The following is a 17,016-nucleotide window of genomic DNA, read 5'->3' as shown; positions in this document are numbered from 1 at the left end:
AAATATTTTTTTTTATGTTTTATGATTTGAGATCGTGTTAGGAATTTCTTTGAACACTTGAAATATTGTCACACATCATATGAACGCATTACAAAGATGAATTCAGTACGGTTGAAGCTTTTTGGGTAGATTAAATAGTTCTGAGAAATGGCTATTAAATTACTTAAATAGTGAAAGGAATCGCTTAGAACCATTTAACAGGCATCTCCACAAAATCCCTAGACTGTGGTTCTTATTTGCCTGTCACTTGAAAAAAAAAACCAGAAAATGAAAAAAAAAAAAGAAAAGAAAGAAAGAGAATGAAAAAGAAAGAGAGGAATAAAAGAAACGGGAAATTAAGAAAATGCAAAAAATAAATAAAACAGAGCAAAAGGAGAAAAAAAAATGAGTGACGATTGGTGAGCTCAATTGAGACAGAGAAGCGGAAAAAACAGGGGTAGGAGAGTGGTTGGCTTCGGTTACCACTTCAAGGGTAAATCTGGTATTTTAAGAAAATTAATGTATTACGTTAGGATTTTCGGCCAGAAAAAACTAATAAGAGGGAGGTACATGCACCATTTTTCAAAATTATAAGGGAGGATTCTGTTCATACCAAAACCGGGAGATTTATAAGATTGTCAAAAAACTCGGGAGGTTTTTGTATTTTACCCAAAAAATTAAAATAAGTTTTGCATGGGAGCATCCAAGTTGGAAAAATAAGGATTATGATCTGTTTAACATTTGAGTTTTGAGGTACAAATTTCTTCCTGTATGGGGTCATATCCAGAAGCAATCTAAACACCTAAGCAGCCAAGAAGATCTAACCGTAAAGCTATCTATCAAAGAAAAAGATCTAACTGTAAAGCTATCTAACAAAAAAAGATCTAACTGTAAAGCTATCTAACAAAAAAAGATCTAACTGTAAAGCTATCATTTTTCTTTCTCTGAATGAGCTTCCTAATTTCTGTTCTTTCAAACCAAAACCATCAAGACAGCTCCGTAATCACACGCTCACACTTGTCTTCCAAGATCTTCACAGCTTCAGTAAATAGCACTTCTGGAGGCAGTGCTCCAGTTGATTCAATAGTAACTGGAAAGAAAAACAAGAACAAACATCAAAACTTCAGTTTATGCAAACCTTTTCGGCGGCCAAAATAAAATGTAAAAATAGCTTCCAAAACCTAAATATGAAAAAACAGAATCTACTTTGGCAAAATACAGATAGTAAAGTATCCGGTTTTCAATGACATGCTTACAGTCAGCCCTGTTTTGAGTCTCCATATAGGTGACCAAAATTAGGAGTTAAAGTCAGCACAGGTCGTATAGGTAGTAGTTGGCTAGTGTCAGATTCAGTGAACCCAAAAATCACTAAACAAAGATTTATCAATTTGGCATTTTTTATGGTGTAAATAAGAAACCAACTAGAAGTTGAACATGTGCCACAACTCCTGTCTCCTGCAAATGTCATTCAACTGGATTTTACCAATTCAGGAAGCATCTGCTTGGATTTGGTAATGGAAGTATGGAATGTCTGCTTGGATGGACCATAGCCAAAAAAAATGGATAGACCCAGCAATCAAATTCAAATATGGGTCTTTTCCTTTAGGTACTTTATCAGTTTAAGTTGTAACTGTTTGGTGCAGCTCTAGTCTTTGATCCACCTAATGGATAGGTTATTCGACGTTTTGGTTAAAACGAGTCAGTGGTGGAAACAGTGCAAAGGTGCAAAGAACCCATATGGCATCCCATGTCAGCATCATGAGATTCTAACAATCAAGCAAAGGGGAAAAAATGTTTCATCAATGAAATATCAAGGGGTGTTCTGCTTAGCTATTACTTGTTCAAACACATCAAATTACTTACAGATGAAATGGTCTTTAACACGTCTTAAAGCTACACGCTTTTCCCAATCTTCCCCTCGAATGCATTCTCTGCACAGGGTACAAGCTCGTGATCGGGCTACAGTAGCCCGCTTCTTACCTGCTCATTATGAAGACATCAATCAGAAAAAAAGGAAAGCATGTAGAAGGTAGCAATGAAACCACAGCAGGAACATCCATAATTTCAGAAAGGATATGAATCACCTTTACCAACATCTTCTATGTCAAATACATTAACTGGACATTTTTTTACCAGTTCTTCAGCCATCTCATCCTCAACTTCTTGTAATAACACAACCTAACCAGACAAGTGAATGGAACTCAGAATAGATTTAAACTCTTTCTAGGACTGAACAGCTTTGCAGTGCAGTTACAAATTGTACGAGTCAAGGTCCTTATATTACCTCAGGAAGCATTCTATACCAAGCTGTGGACACAGGGGACCACTTGGCATGAGTTTTACCCATGCCTTTTACAGCATGTGCTTCAAGTTCAATTTCCTGCAAAAGGAGACATCTTGGATGAGGAAGTTTAATGAATTTATAAAAGCCAGTGAGTTAAAGGAATTCCCACTCTTGCAATCTAGGTACACCTGGTCAGCTGGTCCAATTTTCCGGCATAGTTTTCAAGGCGCCAAGGCGAGGCTAAGCAACAGGGGGGCGCCTTGTTGCCTAGGCAATGGATTTTTTTTTTAAGTAAAAACATGTATCCTAGGGTAGTTCCCTAGGTTCCATAATTATATTTCATTAATAAATATCCATAGTTTTCATAAGAAAAGTATAAACTTCATGTTAAAGTATAGAAAATCAACATATTCCAACATATTCATGAGAAGAAAAAGAAGAAAGAAAAGAAAATTCAAAAAATATAGGGGCTGAACCCCTATTTCTGTTATAGGAAAAGAAGAAAAGAAAAGGTGGAAGAAGAAGAAGAAATTAATATATAAACACACAAAATTAGTAAAGAAAAAGAAGAAAATGTGTTGATTGGACAATATTTTATGTTCTTCCTTACTTATTGGTTCAGGTTTTGAAGTCTTTGAGGGTTCAATACAGCATTTAGCAATGTTTGTGTTGATTAAACCCTAACAAATAAAAAAAATAATAACAAGAAATTAGTAGATAAACATTAATGTTTTAGTTTAAAAATGTCTATTTTATAACTATAACCTCAAAAAATTAAGAATATAAAAGTTTTTTATAACACGCTATAGAGAACTGCTTGGCAATTAGGTGAGGCGAGCCTCCAAGGGCGCCTTGTCACCTAGGCGTCGCCTTGACAACTATGTTTTCAGGAAATCCCACTTTGTTCAAAAGTGGATAGATTCCTCTTCAATGTGGAATGGAAGAGTCATTGGGGAGATTTGGTGTCTAGAGCTTTGCCCAAAGCCACTTCTGACCATTGCTCTATTAGTTTAGGTTCAGAGACTATGCTAGTTGACCCAGACCTTTTGGGTTTGAGAACATGTGGTTAACAAACCATACTTCCTAAGCAAAGTGAAAGTTTGGTGGAATGAAGATTTGAGAGGGGTTAAATGGAAGGGGATTAGATTTCACAGAAAATTGCAAAGGTTCATAGTCAATTTAAAAGAATGGAATAGAGACCATTTTGGGAGAGTTGAGAAACAAAAATTGGCCATGGGATACTAAGGAGTCTCAAAGGAACTTGAATGAGCAAGATAGACTTCTAAGAAGGTAGTTGAAAAAAAGAACTAGAACAAGAGAGGATTCTTGGAGGCAAAAGTCAAGGCACAAGTGGATTAAGGAAGATGGTGAGAATACCAAATTTTTCCATGACATGGAAAATAGAAGAAAATTTTAACGCTAACACCTATATGGCACTGATGTGGTGGCATTTTTTCAATAAACACCCACAGAACCAAACATCACCATAGTCAGCCCAAGAGTCTATGCCACTTTCTTGACCTTAGTCCCTAAGAGGTCTGATGCTAATCACCTGATAGACTTTAAACTGATCAGTTTGGTGACTAGTATTTATAAAATTTTAGCTAAAGTCCTTTCTTGAGGATTAAAGAGGTCCTTGCTTTTCCCATTAGTCAACCCCAAAGAGCCTCCATACAAAGAAGACAAATAATAGATCAGATTTTGGTTGCTAATGAATGTGTGGAGGAGCTGACGAGATCTAGGCAAAAAGGCTTTGTATGTAAATTGGAACTTGAAAAAGCTTATGATTTGGTGAACTAAGAGTTCTTAATAGAGGTGTTGAGAAATTATTACTTTGGGGAAAAATCGTGTAATTGGGTGTTTGGTTGCATTAGCTCACCACTATTCTATTTTGGTGAATATAGTGGTGAAGGACTTCTTCCCAACTTCTAGGGGTGTTAGGCAAGGTGACTCTCTTTGTTTCTATTCATTTTAGTAGCAGATGTGTTTATTAGGCTGATCTCATCTGTTGATAGGGAGGACTTGATAAGAGTTTGGAGGTTGGAAAGTAATGATTTTCCGGTTACACACCTTTAGTTTGTAGGTGATACAATTATTTTTGTGAAGGGGTGAATATCGGAAAGGTAAGGAATTTGAAATGCTTTCTAACCTGAAAATTAACTTGGATAAAAGCTGCATAGAAAGGATTAATATGGAGGGTAGGAAAGTAGACGCTATTGTGGCTTGCTTAGAGTGTTCTATATCTGGTTGGCCTTTGAAGTATATGGGCCTTCCATTAGGAGCCAACCCTAGGGAAAGTGCGTTTTGGAACCCAGTAGTAAAAAACATTGAGAAGAGACTAGTTTTGTGGAAGAAGAATTGTATCTCTTTGGGAGAGTGTATCACTCTGATTAGGACTACTCTTGCCAATTTTCCAACCTACTTCCTCTCTATCTTTAGGATCCCACCTAGAGAAAGCCAAGAAATTAGAGGAACTTATGAGGGATTTTTTGTGGGAACCGGGGGAAAGCAAGACAGACCATCTAATTAACTGGGAGATTGTGTACAAAAGTAAAGAGGAAGGGGGTTTAGGCATAGGAAATGTGGTACAAAAGAATACAACGTTATTAGGAAAATGATTGTGGAGGTGGCCTTTGGAAAGAGGGAGTTTGTGGCATAAAATGGTGGCAAGTATTCATGGTTGTTTAGAGAATGGTTGGGATGCCGGTGTATCTTGTCAACCACATTGGCAACACCATTGAAGGCAATTCACAATATTCTTTTCCATTTTTTCAGGTATGTTAGGTATAATGTGTGTTTCAGGAATTTTGTTAATTTTTGGGAGGATGTTTAGGTTGGGGATTATGCTTTAAAAGACCTTTCTCCTTCCCTATATTCCATCTCTTTGTACAAAAAGGAGGTTGTGTCCAAATTTATCCCCACTCCAAGTAACTCCTTTGGCCCCAACTTGGGACTTTGGTTTTCATAGAGGACTAAGGGATGAGGAGATTGGTTCCTTGTCTAGTTTGTTGAGTACCCTTAGTAAGGTTTGTATGGATCCCTCAAAACCAGACAAAAAGGATTTGGTCTTTACTTCCCAAAGGGTCTTTTTGTGTGCCTCTTTTTTAAATCCCTTTGTCAGCTTCATTCTTCTCAGTATTTTCCCTTTAAGGAAGTTTGGTGTAGGCTTTTTCCCCTAAAGTTAGTGTTTTTTGTTGGGAAGTGTTCTATGGGAAAGTAAACACCTTTGATAACTTACAAAAGAGAAGACCTTTCCAGTGCATCTCACCTAATTGGTGTGTTCTTTGTAAGTATAACAGTGAAGATTGCTATCATTTACTAATTCCTTGTTTGGTTATTGCATAATTATGGGGTTCGCTTTATCTTTGTTTGGGTGTAGGTGGACAGTGGACTTTGTCATTAGAAGTTATCCATTATCATGCTATTTGATTCCCCTACCTTTGCTTGGCCTATAAAAAGAGGAAAGTGTATGGAGGTGTGCTAGAGCAGCTTTACTGTGGGCCATTTGCAAAGAAAGGAACACAAGAATCTTCCGAGAGGAGAGAAGCCTATAAGAGATGGAGGATTGTTTGGTGTATAGGGCAATCCATTTGTTAAAAACTTTGGAAGTATTCATTCCTTTTTCCTTTGATGATCTCTAGAGGAATTGATCTTCTGTGGCAAGTTGCTCTTCCAGAAAGAACAGATTACCAGTGACTTGGACACTCACCCTGAAGGCTATGTAAAACTAAACTCTGATGGAATGGAAGAAGTAGTCTTAGTAATCCAGGCCCGTCTGGTATAGGTGGGGTCCTCAGAAATGAAGTTGGGAATATTTTATCTTTTTCCTCGGGTCTGATGGGAGTTGGAAACTCTATAAGGGATGAATTACTACCATCTGTTCAAGGAGTGCAAATAACAAATCAGCTCGAAATGGAGTCCCTACTAATAGAAGGGGACTGGGTGGTTAAAGGATTTAGATTCTATTATGTGGTGCTATAGGAATGAAATCAAGAAATTCAATGAGCTTACACAGCAAATGAATATAAGCATACAATGGGTGGGAAGGGCGGCAAATACTTTGGCTGATTGTTTAACCAAGCAAGAGGTTAATAGGGAGCATTTGTTTTGGACACAGTTGTGACTTGCTCTTTGTTTAACCTATGTCTTTGGAGAGGATGCAGCTCATGCCTCTCATAGGGATGCTTGCATTGCTTTGATCTTTTGATTAATAAATCCTTTTTCATTGATAAAAAAGGAGACATCTTGTAATGTACTTAAAGAAAATTTTAGCAATAGTAACTTCTATAGTAAGAAATAGGGCAGCTCTTTAATCAGTAGACATAAGAAATAAGAAGTTAGCCTTTCTATTGCCAAATGGTAAAAAAATCCATAGCATGCAGTCTTTCTGAAAGCTAAAATCATGCCACCTCTAATGAGTGTAATGATTGCAAAGTAGCATCCCTTTTTCTCACTCTCCACTGCTATAGTAGAAATGTGAATGCTGAGATGAATGAGTGAGAATACTAGAAAGCATAGGATCAGAAATGAACTTGTTCAAAGGAACCTAAAAGTAAAGTAGACTAAGAGTTTAGGCACATACAGATAAGACCATTTACATACCAGTGTGTAAAAGTGATCTGTTACAAGTTGAAGGGTCTAGAAGAGCTAGGAGCAGATAAAAAAGGACATAGGGCTAAGTAGTAAAAATGATTTAATGGTCCATGAGTTAAAAATGATGGTCATGGATCCTGAACTGTCTTTTTTGGAATGGTGAAACAGGATTCATATAGCTGACCCGAAATAGTTGGGACAAAGCTTTGATGATGATGGTGACAATTTACAATGGATACAATACTGAACAAAGCAAAATGGTGGTATCGGATTCATGTAGCCAAGCCCATATAGTTGGGGCATGGTTTAGTTGAGTTGATATCTCTCTTTATGCAAGCTTCAAATGTAGAAAATACACTGGATGAACACGAGATAAGCTACAATGTTACCTGGCCTGGGCCAAGCTTAGCAATAATAATATCTTGATGTTTAGGAGCAATTGGATTGTTGGAAAATTCTGGCAATGAAACCTGGCTGCAAGTGAATGCCGTGTATGTTTTCTGTTTCGAAGCTGGATCTGAAGTGTGGCTTTCCATTTCCAGTGGAAGTTCACTCCCATTCGATAACCACTTAAGTTCATCTGATTTCACTGCATTATGTATTTGAATCATACCATTGTTATCATGAGCCAAATTAGAAAAGAATAAAAACAGACAAGGGAAAAAAAAAGACGAACAGTTGATACCATGCACAAGAATTGTACCTGTAAGACGGGGACCCTTTATTTTACATTTAACATGAAGTTTGAAAACTATTGTATTCTTTTCATTTGGAGTATCATTTTCTACAAAGATAAGCTTGCAAATTAGTACATCTAAAAATAGCAGAAACAAAAGTTCAAAAAAAAAACATCTTCATGATATATCTGAGATCAACCTGACATGTACTCAAATAGCCTTGGGTCAACCTTGATCGGAATAAGGCCTAGCCTGTGGGCAAGAACTTCATCTTGAACCACCGATGTATTGTTTGCAATGAGAACTTTCTCAATAGCCATTGTTGGAACCTACATGCAAATAATGGCTAACCAGAATTAGGCAAACACTATAAAATCCCAACAAAATGATGCCACACACATGGTCACTAAATACTAATGCTAGAGAAAGTACAAATAAAAAAGGACATAATAGCATCATAATGTAATTTCAAATATTGGTTGATAAACAAATTTATGGGATTGTGATGAAAACAAGAATTACAGCTTTCACTAATATGAAAAAGAAGGCAAATGGATCAAGAAGAGATGAGGCTAAAATACATGTGGTCGGATATTCAATTGCGCACAAAAAATTTACCCTAGGCATCATGGGGGTTAGTGATTATGATTAAGGTGATCATTTCTAGTACAGGGTGGAAGAAGTAATCCCTTCAGAACTATTACTCATTAGAGACTAAAGAATAAATAACTGGTTCACTTAAAAAGAGTTTATTTTTAAGTGATATACTGGATTTTGCAAGGTTGGGATAGGGCTTAGATGATGATGATGATGATGATGATGATGATGATGACGATGATGATACTGAATTTTGCAAACAAAATAAAACTTTATTTTGAGTAGTTTAAGACATCTCAAGGTTTGTTGATGATTGAGCTCAGTAGCTCATATTTCTAAAATTCAGAGAATATATAGCAGCCATATCAATTAGGTTCTATTTAGTTGTTAAGTAACTGCAAGGATTTTAGGTTGCTTGATTGCTTCTTCTGTCAATATGAATGACGAGTCCAAAATTTCTTAGTTGTAGTTCTTTCGAAGTGGTGAAAAATAAGTCCACGTCACTGCATTAGGTTGTTTGATACCCATTTCATCAATGTAGAGCCATCACAATAGCAGATTGTTGGAGATAGTAGCAAATACCAATTCAGAGAAGAACCAAAGACGTAAGATGACTGTTTCTTGCCTTAGATCATACCTCCGCTATGAGAATTCTCCTAAATGCATTGGCTAGTGAAGGGTCGATGCCAACCATGTCAAATTCCATATCGTCCTCTGTGAGACGAATTACTTCAACTCTAAAGTCTCGGCAGAACTGGTCCAGTCTCAAGCTATTATCGACTCCAACGGATGCATAAGCACCGGAGTATTGAATAGTTTCTGTCTTCAAGCACAAACACAAAACACCAAGTTGAGTAACCAAAGAATCCAGGAAGTAAATCCCCCCCCAAAAAAAAAAAATAAAATAAAATAAACGAAAGAAAAAAATCTATATATTGAAAAACGTACATGAGTGGGTGCATCAGATGCGCAGAGGACGCGAGTCCTCTGAAGCTCGAGGTGTGGAGGGAGATGGCCTTTTGGAACATCAGGCAAATCCAAAGCTGAAACCCTAGGCATCTTTGATTCTTCTCCACTCTGTATTCTGAACCTGAGCCTGAGAAGTAAGAACTAGCAGAAGTTTGCATTTGATACTTGGTCTTGGGCTGAGAGAACGAAACAAAAATAAACAAGGTGATGCAGATTAGGGCTATAAACGGATCGGATCCATGTGCATCCGCATTCGCATCCAATTATCAAGCATCCGTATCCGCATCCACTTCTAATTATCAAATCGGATTTGGATTTAATCCGCAATCATATTATTGTATTTAAAATATAAAAAAAATAAAAAATAATTATTTTTAACTTATGTATATATAATAAATATATATCATTATGCTATACATATATATAAAATAATAATTTTTTATTAGAATCAGATTTTAATGGATGTAAGTTATGACTCCAAATTCGGGATATCAGATTCAGGGTCAAAAATCTATCGGACTCTCAAAATATAAGGGGATACAATACGTTTAATACAGGATGTATCTAAATATTAAAGCATGGGTATTAAATCATTCAGATATAGATATGAATATGGATATATTTTTGAAATGCATGAATGTGAATAAAAAAAATACATAAACATTTAGTGGAAATGCATATAAATTTCATAAACATATTATTAACATCATATTTAAGGTCAAAATAATCATAATTAATGTATAAATATATGAAAAATGTATATTCTAATAGTATATATAAAAATATATATTACAATTAATATAACGGGATACATGTAAACCATACAATTTTATTGATAACATATCAATTAAGAATGCTAGAATATATTATATTTCTTTTTACAAATTAATACATGGCACAAAGTTATTGGAAAAATTCCCCATTAGTACCTTGTACTTTGGGCCTAGTGCCACTTTAGTCCCCAAACTTTAAAATGCGATAATTTAATACCCAAACTTTCAAAACATGCCAATCCAATACCTATCGCTAATCGGCCATTAAGTGGCATTTGAAAAGACACAATGTCCTTTGAGTGTCATCTAATTTTTTTTATCAACCATCCAAATGTTGATAAAAAATGAACAATCCTAAATCCTTACTTATTCTATTCAAGAAAGTCGGGGTCACATAAGGATATGAAATTGTTCATTTTTTGTCAATATTTAGATGGTTGATAAAGAGAATTAGATGAAACTTAAAGGGCACTTATGTCTTTTCAAATGCCACGTAACGGTTAGTTAATAGGTTGGTTAATGGCAAGTATTGGATTGACACGTTTTGAAAGTTTAGGTACTAAATTGTTGTGTTTTAAAGTTTGGAGACCAAAGTGGCACTAGGCACAAAGTACAAGGTACTAATTAGGAATTTTCCCTATTATTTTCTATTGAAGTTCAAGGTACAAAGCATATGCAACTATTATATGTGAATTATTATATCAATTATTTCTTATTTTACTATTTTCAAATTTTAACCTTAACAGAAAATTTTAAGTAAAATTAAATCTCAAAAGTTTGGTAAACAGTACTTTTATAATTTTAACTTAAAATATATTAAATATATTAAAATTTCTAAGATACATATCATCTAAAAATTCATAATTGTTAATTACTAAATTATTTTTTCCATTAATAATAAATGTATTTATATAAATTTTATGAAATAAAAAAAGGCATTTTTTGATATGAAAGTAGATTAGTAGATTTGACAAATTCAATTTATATTATATTTTCTAGTATTTTGTAAATAATAAATATGTTGCTATTTAATGCAAATTAAATATTAATTAATAATTTATAAAAATTTTAAGATACATATAATGTTTAAATTTATAAATTTTAAGCATTAAAATAATTATTCCATTATTAATGTTTTTATTTGTATAAATTTATTGACATTAAAAACTACATTTTGATATAAATGTGGGTTTGAGAAATTATTTATTCCATTAACTTATAAAATAAAAATTATTGGTATTTTTTCATCTTTAGTTGAAATCGTTGAACATGAATATATTTGTTTCGATTACATTTAGACGTTAGAATTGATAAAATTTATTTTATTTCATTAATTATAATAAGATGAAGGTTGGCCTAGTAGCCTAAAGATGTTTAAAGCTTGTGCGTTGAGAAATTTGTATTCAAATCACAATAGACGTATTTTTTAAAAAATTCAGAAGTGGAAACATGGTCATTGTCGTATCGGTTGATACAACTCGATATGGCCATACGGGCCAATACAAATGCATATCCTCTTCGCTATCCCCCTTGCCTGATACCAATATGATATGCCCCATGTCGGGTTAAACCCTTGGACATATCATATTGAAATTTTGAAGCAAGGAAAGAATTCATGGGGAAAAAAAAAAACAATTTTACAATTTCTTAACCAATTTAGAATTCAACCCAACCCCAACCCTAAGAATTGGGCCTAAATCCCAATGCACTCAGGTTGGGTTTGGGCTCGGGCTCGGGTTCGGGCCAGGTTTTGATTGGTCAATTAACCCACACTAAAAATTGATATACGTGTGTATATGCTTGATTGCATATATGTATAATTTATTAAAAAATATGCATATATACATGTATGCATGCAAATATGTGTTTACATATGCATGTATAATCTGGGCTCGGGTTGGAATAAGGTTGGATCGGGTTTGGGCTGGATTTGGGGCTAGGCCCGAGCCCAACTTGATTTTTTTTGGTATTGAATCACTCGCCTTTGCCCCATAGGACCAAACCGCCCAAGTTGCACCACTAAATAAAATCCATTTTCAGGTTTTATTTTATTTTATTTATTTATTTTTTGTATCACCACCCAAAAGAAATATTTAAAGTACAGGACTTCGTGGGAAGAAATAAATAATAGACAATCTAATGGCAAAGCTTGGTCCAAAGGTGTTATCATCGAGTACAACAGAGACAATAGCTCCCTGAATCAAAATGACGAGAGTATTAGATCCATTCTGATAGAGAATATCATTGGGGGATGGCAGTTGGTTTGCACAATTCTCAACAACTAGGTCTGCTCTTCTCTCATGGTGGAGACCATTGGGGATACAAATGTAATAAAAATAAATTTTGATGGCTGCAGCAGGGGAAATCCAGGCCCATCTGGCATAAGTGGGGATCTAGAGAGACTATAATGGATAAATGGGTGATCATTGCTTTATTTTTCAGGACCCATAGGCCGTGGAAATTTAACAGGGGGAAAATTTGTAGCAGGGCTACAAGAATTGATGCTTGTCAAGTAAATAGAGACAGTAAAAGGTAGGTGGCCGCAGCCAGCCTAAGCTGAGAGATGGTTGTCATCTTTGTAAATACCTTATTCTTTTAATGAAAGAACAAATTTGCATAAAATGATTATCCAAGATGTATTCAGCAATGAATGTGCAATTCATAGGTTTATAGGTTTGCTTACTTGCTTTATATTTTATAATTCAAAAGGAAAAACAATGATAAGATTAAAAAGTTGCAACAAGTTGGTCTAATTGATTTCTGGCGCAAGGTAGAAGATTAGATAGTCATGGCTACTTTTGCTACAGTCTCAGATTCTCAGCAGTGGAAGACTCCAAGGAGAATTCATACTGACATGTTCTGACCTGTAAAACATAAATACGAAATTAGGAAAAGGGGAGAGGTAACACAAAGCAACAGTATTATCCATAAGAGCTTCAAGGAAAAGAAAGAAGAGGTACAGATAGAAAGAGCATTAAAAAATAAAAATTGATTACATCCATAAACCCAACACAAATAGATCAATGTCTTAATTAGAAGACATTTAACTAGTAATTGAAAATTTTTCTGAGTTCAGGTCTTCTACCCAGAAGTATGCTACCCACACTACCCAGAAGACAACAGCTACACATTGGGAACATCTCCTCTACTTGTATATTGAACTCCGGATCTGCTATCCACAAGACAACATCTCCCCATGAATAACAACATACAAGTGTTGGTAGACTTGTGGATAGCAGATACTTGCTTCTTCCAATGTGTCTTTACTTGCAAACCACATCCAAAGAAGTTAAGGTTTTTCTCCTTTTTTTCTTTAATTATTCTCTTTTGAAAGCTAGAAGAATGAAGATCCAGATTACAGGTGGAGATTCAGATAAAAAAAAGTTAAATAGCAAGTCAATTATTGCTCTTAACTGGTGGAATTATAAACCAATAGTATGAGAATTAACTATAATTTAAGGAGATAAAAGAGTTCTATTTTTTTTTTAATTTTCCTTTCAATACCCCCACCAAGAAAGAGAGCATTAAATCATTTGTGTTTGTTTGTCTATGCTATCCACATTAGAAAATGCAATGAGCCAGCACAGCAGCACTTTATGGCAGCATTGCCAGCTTCCTCACAAACAACACTTGATAGGAAACGGTAAGTTTCATTAAATTTAGATAATCTTTTAAGGATACACAGGTCCAATCCCTAATACTAGGGATTTCGACCCCCCAAAAGTTTACTATTACAATTCAGCCCAGATTAATTCTCCCCTTGTTTGGCTAGAGAGTCATCCAAACCATTTGCTGACCTTCTAACCCATCTAATCAGTAGTCCTATCTCTCTTGAAAGGCTTGTAATCTCCTCAAGCTCTGCCTGTGAGTCCAAAGCCCCGTAGTACCTGTTTGCAGCTACCCTATCACCGATTTTGAGTCCCCTTCGATTTCAATCTGTTGAAGACCCAACTATTTTACCAATCCCAACTCTAGTTCTAGGACCATTAGAGCCATATTACTGGATTTGATGATGCGATATCCAGAAGCCAGCCATTGATTTGAATCTCCAAATAGATATTAACATCAAACAGAGGTATAGAGATACATCTAGACAGGCCTTATTGAAAAAGAAAGAAAGAAAAAGTAAAAAAAAAAAAAAAAAAACGAGAAATGGAAAAGAAAGGAATTCTGTATATTTACCTCTGCTTCCTTCTTTCTACTCTCTTAGGTGGCCTATCAACTCCATTATTAGCCTTAAACAAAAGCAGTTAAATGAGGGCCCAACATGCCAAAATAACACATCGAAGTATTCCATTAAACTCTGGAACACTGTGAAGACAAACCTGGTGTATTGGATGATATAAAACCACCTTTCCAGAAGCATTATTGACAATGATCACACCATCCCACAAAAACCATGCCGGTTCAGATGATGTAAAATCCCTACATAATGTTTTCCATTGGAAGGAAAACTACCTAACCTAACTCTGTTTGAGACTGAGTTCTACTGGGGGTTGGGGGCATTTTGGAAAGCTAATTGACATGGAATTTAAGTCGCAAAAACAATATCTAATCTTAAATAGCACAATTCTGTCTCTAAAGGGGAAAAAACCGAGCCAAGACTAAACAATCAAAGTACCAAACTATAAACATTGAATTAGAGCTCATGGATTGAAATTGGAGTAATTTAAAATAGAAGATGGAATTGGTTGAAAAAGGGAATTTTTTTTGTAAGATGGTACAATCATCATTTCAATGTAGATTGCTTATGGAATCAATAACCAGATCCTAGATGGCTTCATATGACCAGATACCTGAACCCTTGTTGGTACAGATCATAAGTGATCACCAACTGAGAAGGCCACCAACTGAGGTTTGATAGCACATTCACATAGGACCAGCATACAACATAGAATGAAATAAAGCAGAAAGAAAATTGTCTTTTACCTGAACTTCCTTCTTTCCTTTTCTCGCTTAGGTTTCCTATCTATTCCACTGTTAGTGTTGAGAGAAAGCGGCGAGACAAGGGTCCGAACGTAACCAAGTATTCTTTTAAATTCCCGATCCCAAGCATTTGGAAGCGGAAGAACCCTTTCGCGTATCGGGTGATACAAAACCACCTCTCCAGAAGCATTCTTGAGAAAAATCTCCCCATCCCTCACAAACCACGTTGGTTCATACGATTCTAAACCCCTAGCTATTGCTCGCGATTGGTAAGAGAACCGTCTAATCCAGGACTCTTTCTTCCCGTAATCTTCCATTATCCAAATGTCAATCCTTTCCCCAAGAACAGAATGAAATGCACAGAGGCATCCTCTCAACACCCCCAATTGAAAGGAATCTTTATCAACCTCTCCTATGTCGGGCGGCGGGAGCTCCCAGAAAGCCTCGTCCTCAAGATCGAAATAGACAATGAGACTCATCACACCCACCGGAATTAGGCGAATCGCCGCCCAGTGAATAGCTCCATGTAAAAGAAGTCCACCAGAACGACGGTCAATTTGGAAAGAGACGTCTTCCCCAATCTTTCTCCACGAATCAGTTCCGAGCGTATGCACCAGAATTATGGATCGATTGACTCCTGGTCTTCTTGAAATATCAAGAGTATGAATAATTTTTACGACTTTGTATTCGTCAAGGGCGGAGGTGTAGCCGAAGGCCGAAACATCATTCATTAGTAGGGAGGATGGAGGAAGCTCAAAAGGGGCTTCCGGCAACTTAATGTAATCTCCGATATATGGGTTCCATACAATCAAGTCTTCTAGGGTGTCATCGTATGTCTCGTTGGCCAAGCACACCAACCCATTACAGGAACCCGCTACCCATGGGCATCTGAAAGAATCCTGAAACGGCAAATCGAATTTTCTCGACGACCCATCATGCATTGCTGTCTCAGAACCATCATCTACGTGATAGACAATTCCAGAAGAGACGACGATGAAATTAGAGGATCCGCCATGGTCGTTGGGGGTGGTAATGCTTTCAAGTACTCGGTTCAGATGTTGTTTGACGAATCGAGGGTCGCTGATTAAGGCGAACCATGATTTGCAGACGCACTTAGATCGCAGTAGTGACTTCACGGGAAGTCTACAGAGAATGTCGAAGATGACTTCTTCAGGGAGGCTTCTCGACGACATGGCGATGACGAGTACTGTTGGGTTAGGAACTTAGGCGGTTGTTCTTCGCTCCTTTTCAGGAAGACTATACGAAGCAACTGCTTTTAACAGTTAACCTCCTCGTCTGTAGATTCTGACAACTTCTTAATCCTCCCTGTAATTTATGATCTCTTCAAAAACCTCTCCTTGTATTGCAGAAATATGATACAGAGTCCCCTTCCGTTAATTTGACGTTAGAATCTTAACCGAAAAATAAAAGTTTATACCTGAAATACTGTCAATGGATCGGATTTACCCAACAGAACCGAACCGACCGGACCAATTATGATGGCTCTGTCGTTCTGGTCTCCTTTTGTCTTGATTAATAATTGGGTCGGGATCTAATAATATAAAGATCTCTGAATTTTGTAACATTCTTCATTTTTGTTAGATTTTATATCTAAAAAGGATAAATTTCATAAATAAAATACAAAATAATAAATTTTGATTAAAGACGCTTGTTTTATTAACAAATTAACAGTTCACTATTTTAATTTGAACAAGACCCAATCTATTGACAGCTCTAATTTAAAGGTGATTTCAACGAGAATTATAAGGACCTGGGTTTTCATTGGCCTTGTCCTTATTCTGTTATTCATGTCTCAATGGTTTCTGAAGACACCTGATGGAATTGGGTGAATACAAATACAACAGAGGAGCCGATCTCTTACTAGTAAAAAAACCATTCCAACATGTTCAGCATATCTATATTTACACATCTCATACATGGGAATTCACATTGGGTGAATATTATATGTTCAAACAGATGCCCCACATGCGCATCTCAGAGTGCATTGGAAACATCTTTTAAAGTTGTCATTGGGAGATGTTCCTAATGTTGGAGAAAATGGGGTCACTGTAATTTTGGAGGAGAAGCTCTGAGGTGCATCTGTTTTTAGAATGTTATTTGCCCCCATTCAGTTTTACTGAGTTTGCTGTTGGGTTATAGACAAATTTGTTCCCAGGAGACAACAGAGCCTTAGGCGAGAATCTGCAACCAGCAAAAT

The 17,016-nt window shown here is 36.0% G+C and overlaps 2 protein-coding genes across 4 annotated transcripts; both read right to left on the bottom strand.

The window, feature by feature from the left end:
- Positions 1-687: 687 nt before the first annotated feature.
- Positions 688-9,286, bottom strand: RPAC43 (RNA polymerase I subunit 43). 2 transcript variants are annotated; one of them, XM_010250070.2, is made up of 9 exons: positions 9,079-9,286; positions 8,768-8,953; positions 7,733-7,862; positions 7,560-7,640; positions 7,327-7,445; positions 2,264-2,359; positions 2,064-2,157; positions 1,843-1,959; positions 688-1,069 (listed from the first exon to the last, which is right to left on the bottom strand). In XM_010250070.2, exons 1-9 carry the CDS (start codon positions 9,187-9,189, stop codon positions 966-968), a joined length of 1,038 nt encoding a protein of 345 aa, XP_010248372.1. In that variant the 5' UTR covers positions 9,190-9,286; the 3' UTR covers positions 688-965. The 2 variants fall into 2 exon arrangements, with proteins under 2 accessions (XP_010248372.1, XP_010248371.1); XM_010250069.2 differs by having other exon boundaries at positions 7,246-7,445; positions 9,079-9,285.
- A 3,197-nt stretch (positions 9,287-12,483) lies between these two features.
- Positions 12,484-16,131, bottom strand: LOC104591260 (F-box protein At3g07870-like). 2 transcript variants are annotated; one of them, XM_088889346.1, is made up of 3 exons: positions 14,802-16,131; positions 14,055-14,107; positions 12,484-12,736 (listed from the first exon to the last, which is right to left on the bottom strand). In XM_088889346.1, exons 1-2 carry the CDS (start codon positions 15,989-15,991, stop codon positions 14,071-14,073), a joined length of 1,227 nt encoding a protein of 408 aa, XP_088745472.1. In that variant the 5' UTR covers positions 15,992-16,131; the 3' UTR covers positions 12,484-12,736; positions 14,055-14,070. The 2 variants fall into 2 exon arrangements, with proteins under 2 accessions (XP_088745472.1, XP_010248370.1); XM_010250068.3 differs by lacking the exon at positions 14,055-14,107 and having other exon boundaries at positions 14,802-16,126.
- Positions 16,132-17,016: the final 885 nt, after the last annotated feature.

Source organism: Nelumbo nucifera, chromosome 6, assembly GCF_055504915.1.
Source record: "Nelumbo nucifera cultivar China Antique chromosome 6, China Antique-T2T, whole genome shotgun sequence".
In the NCBI taxonomy this organism is placed as follows: domain Eukaryota; kingdom Viridiplantae; phylum Streptophyta; class Magnoliopsida; order Proteales; family Nelumbonaceae; genus Nelumbo; species Nelumbo nucifera.
Note: the sequence above shows the minus strand (reverse complement) of the source record. Positions and strands in the feature narration are given on the sequence as shown.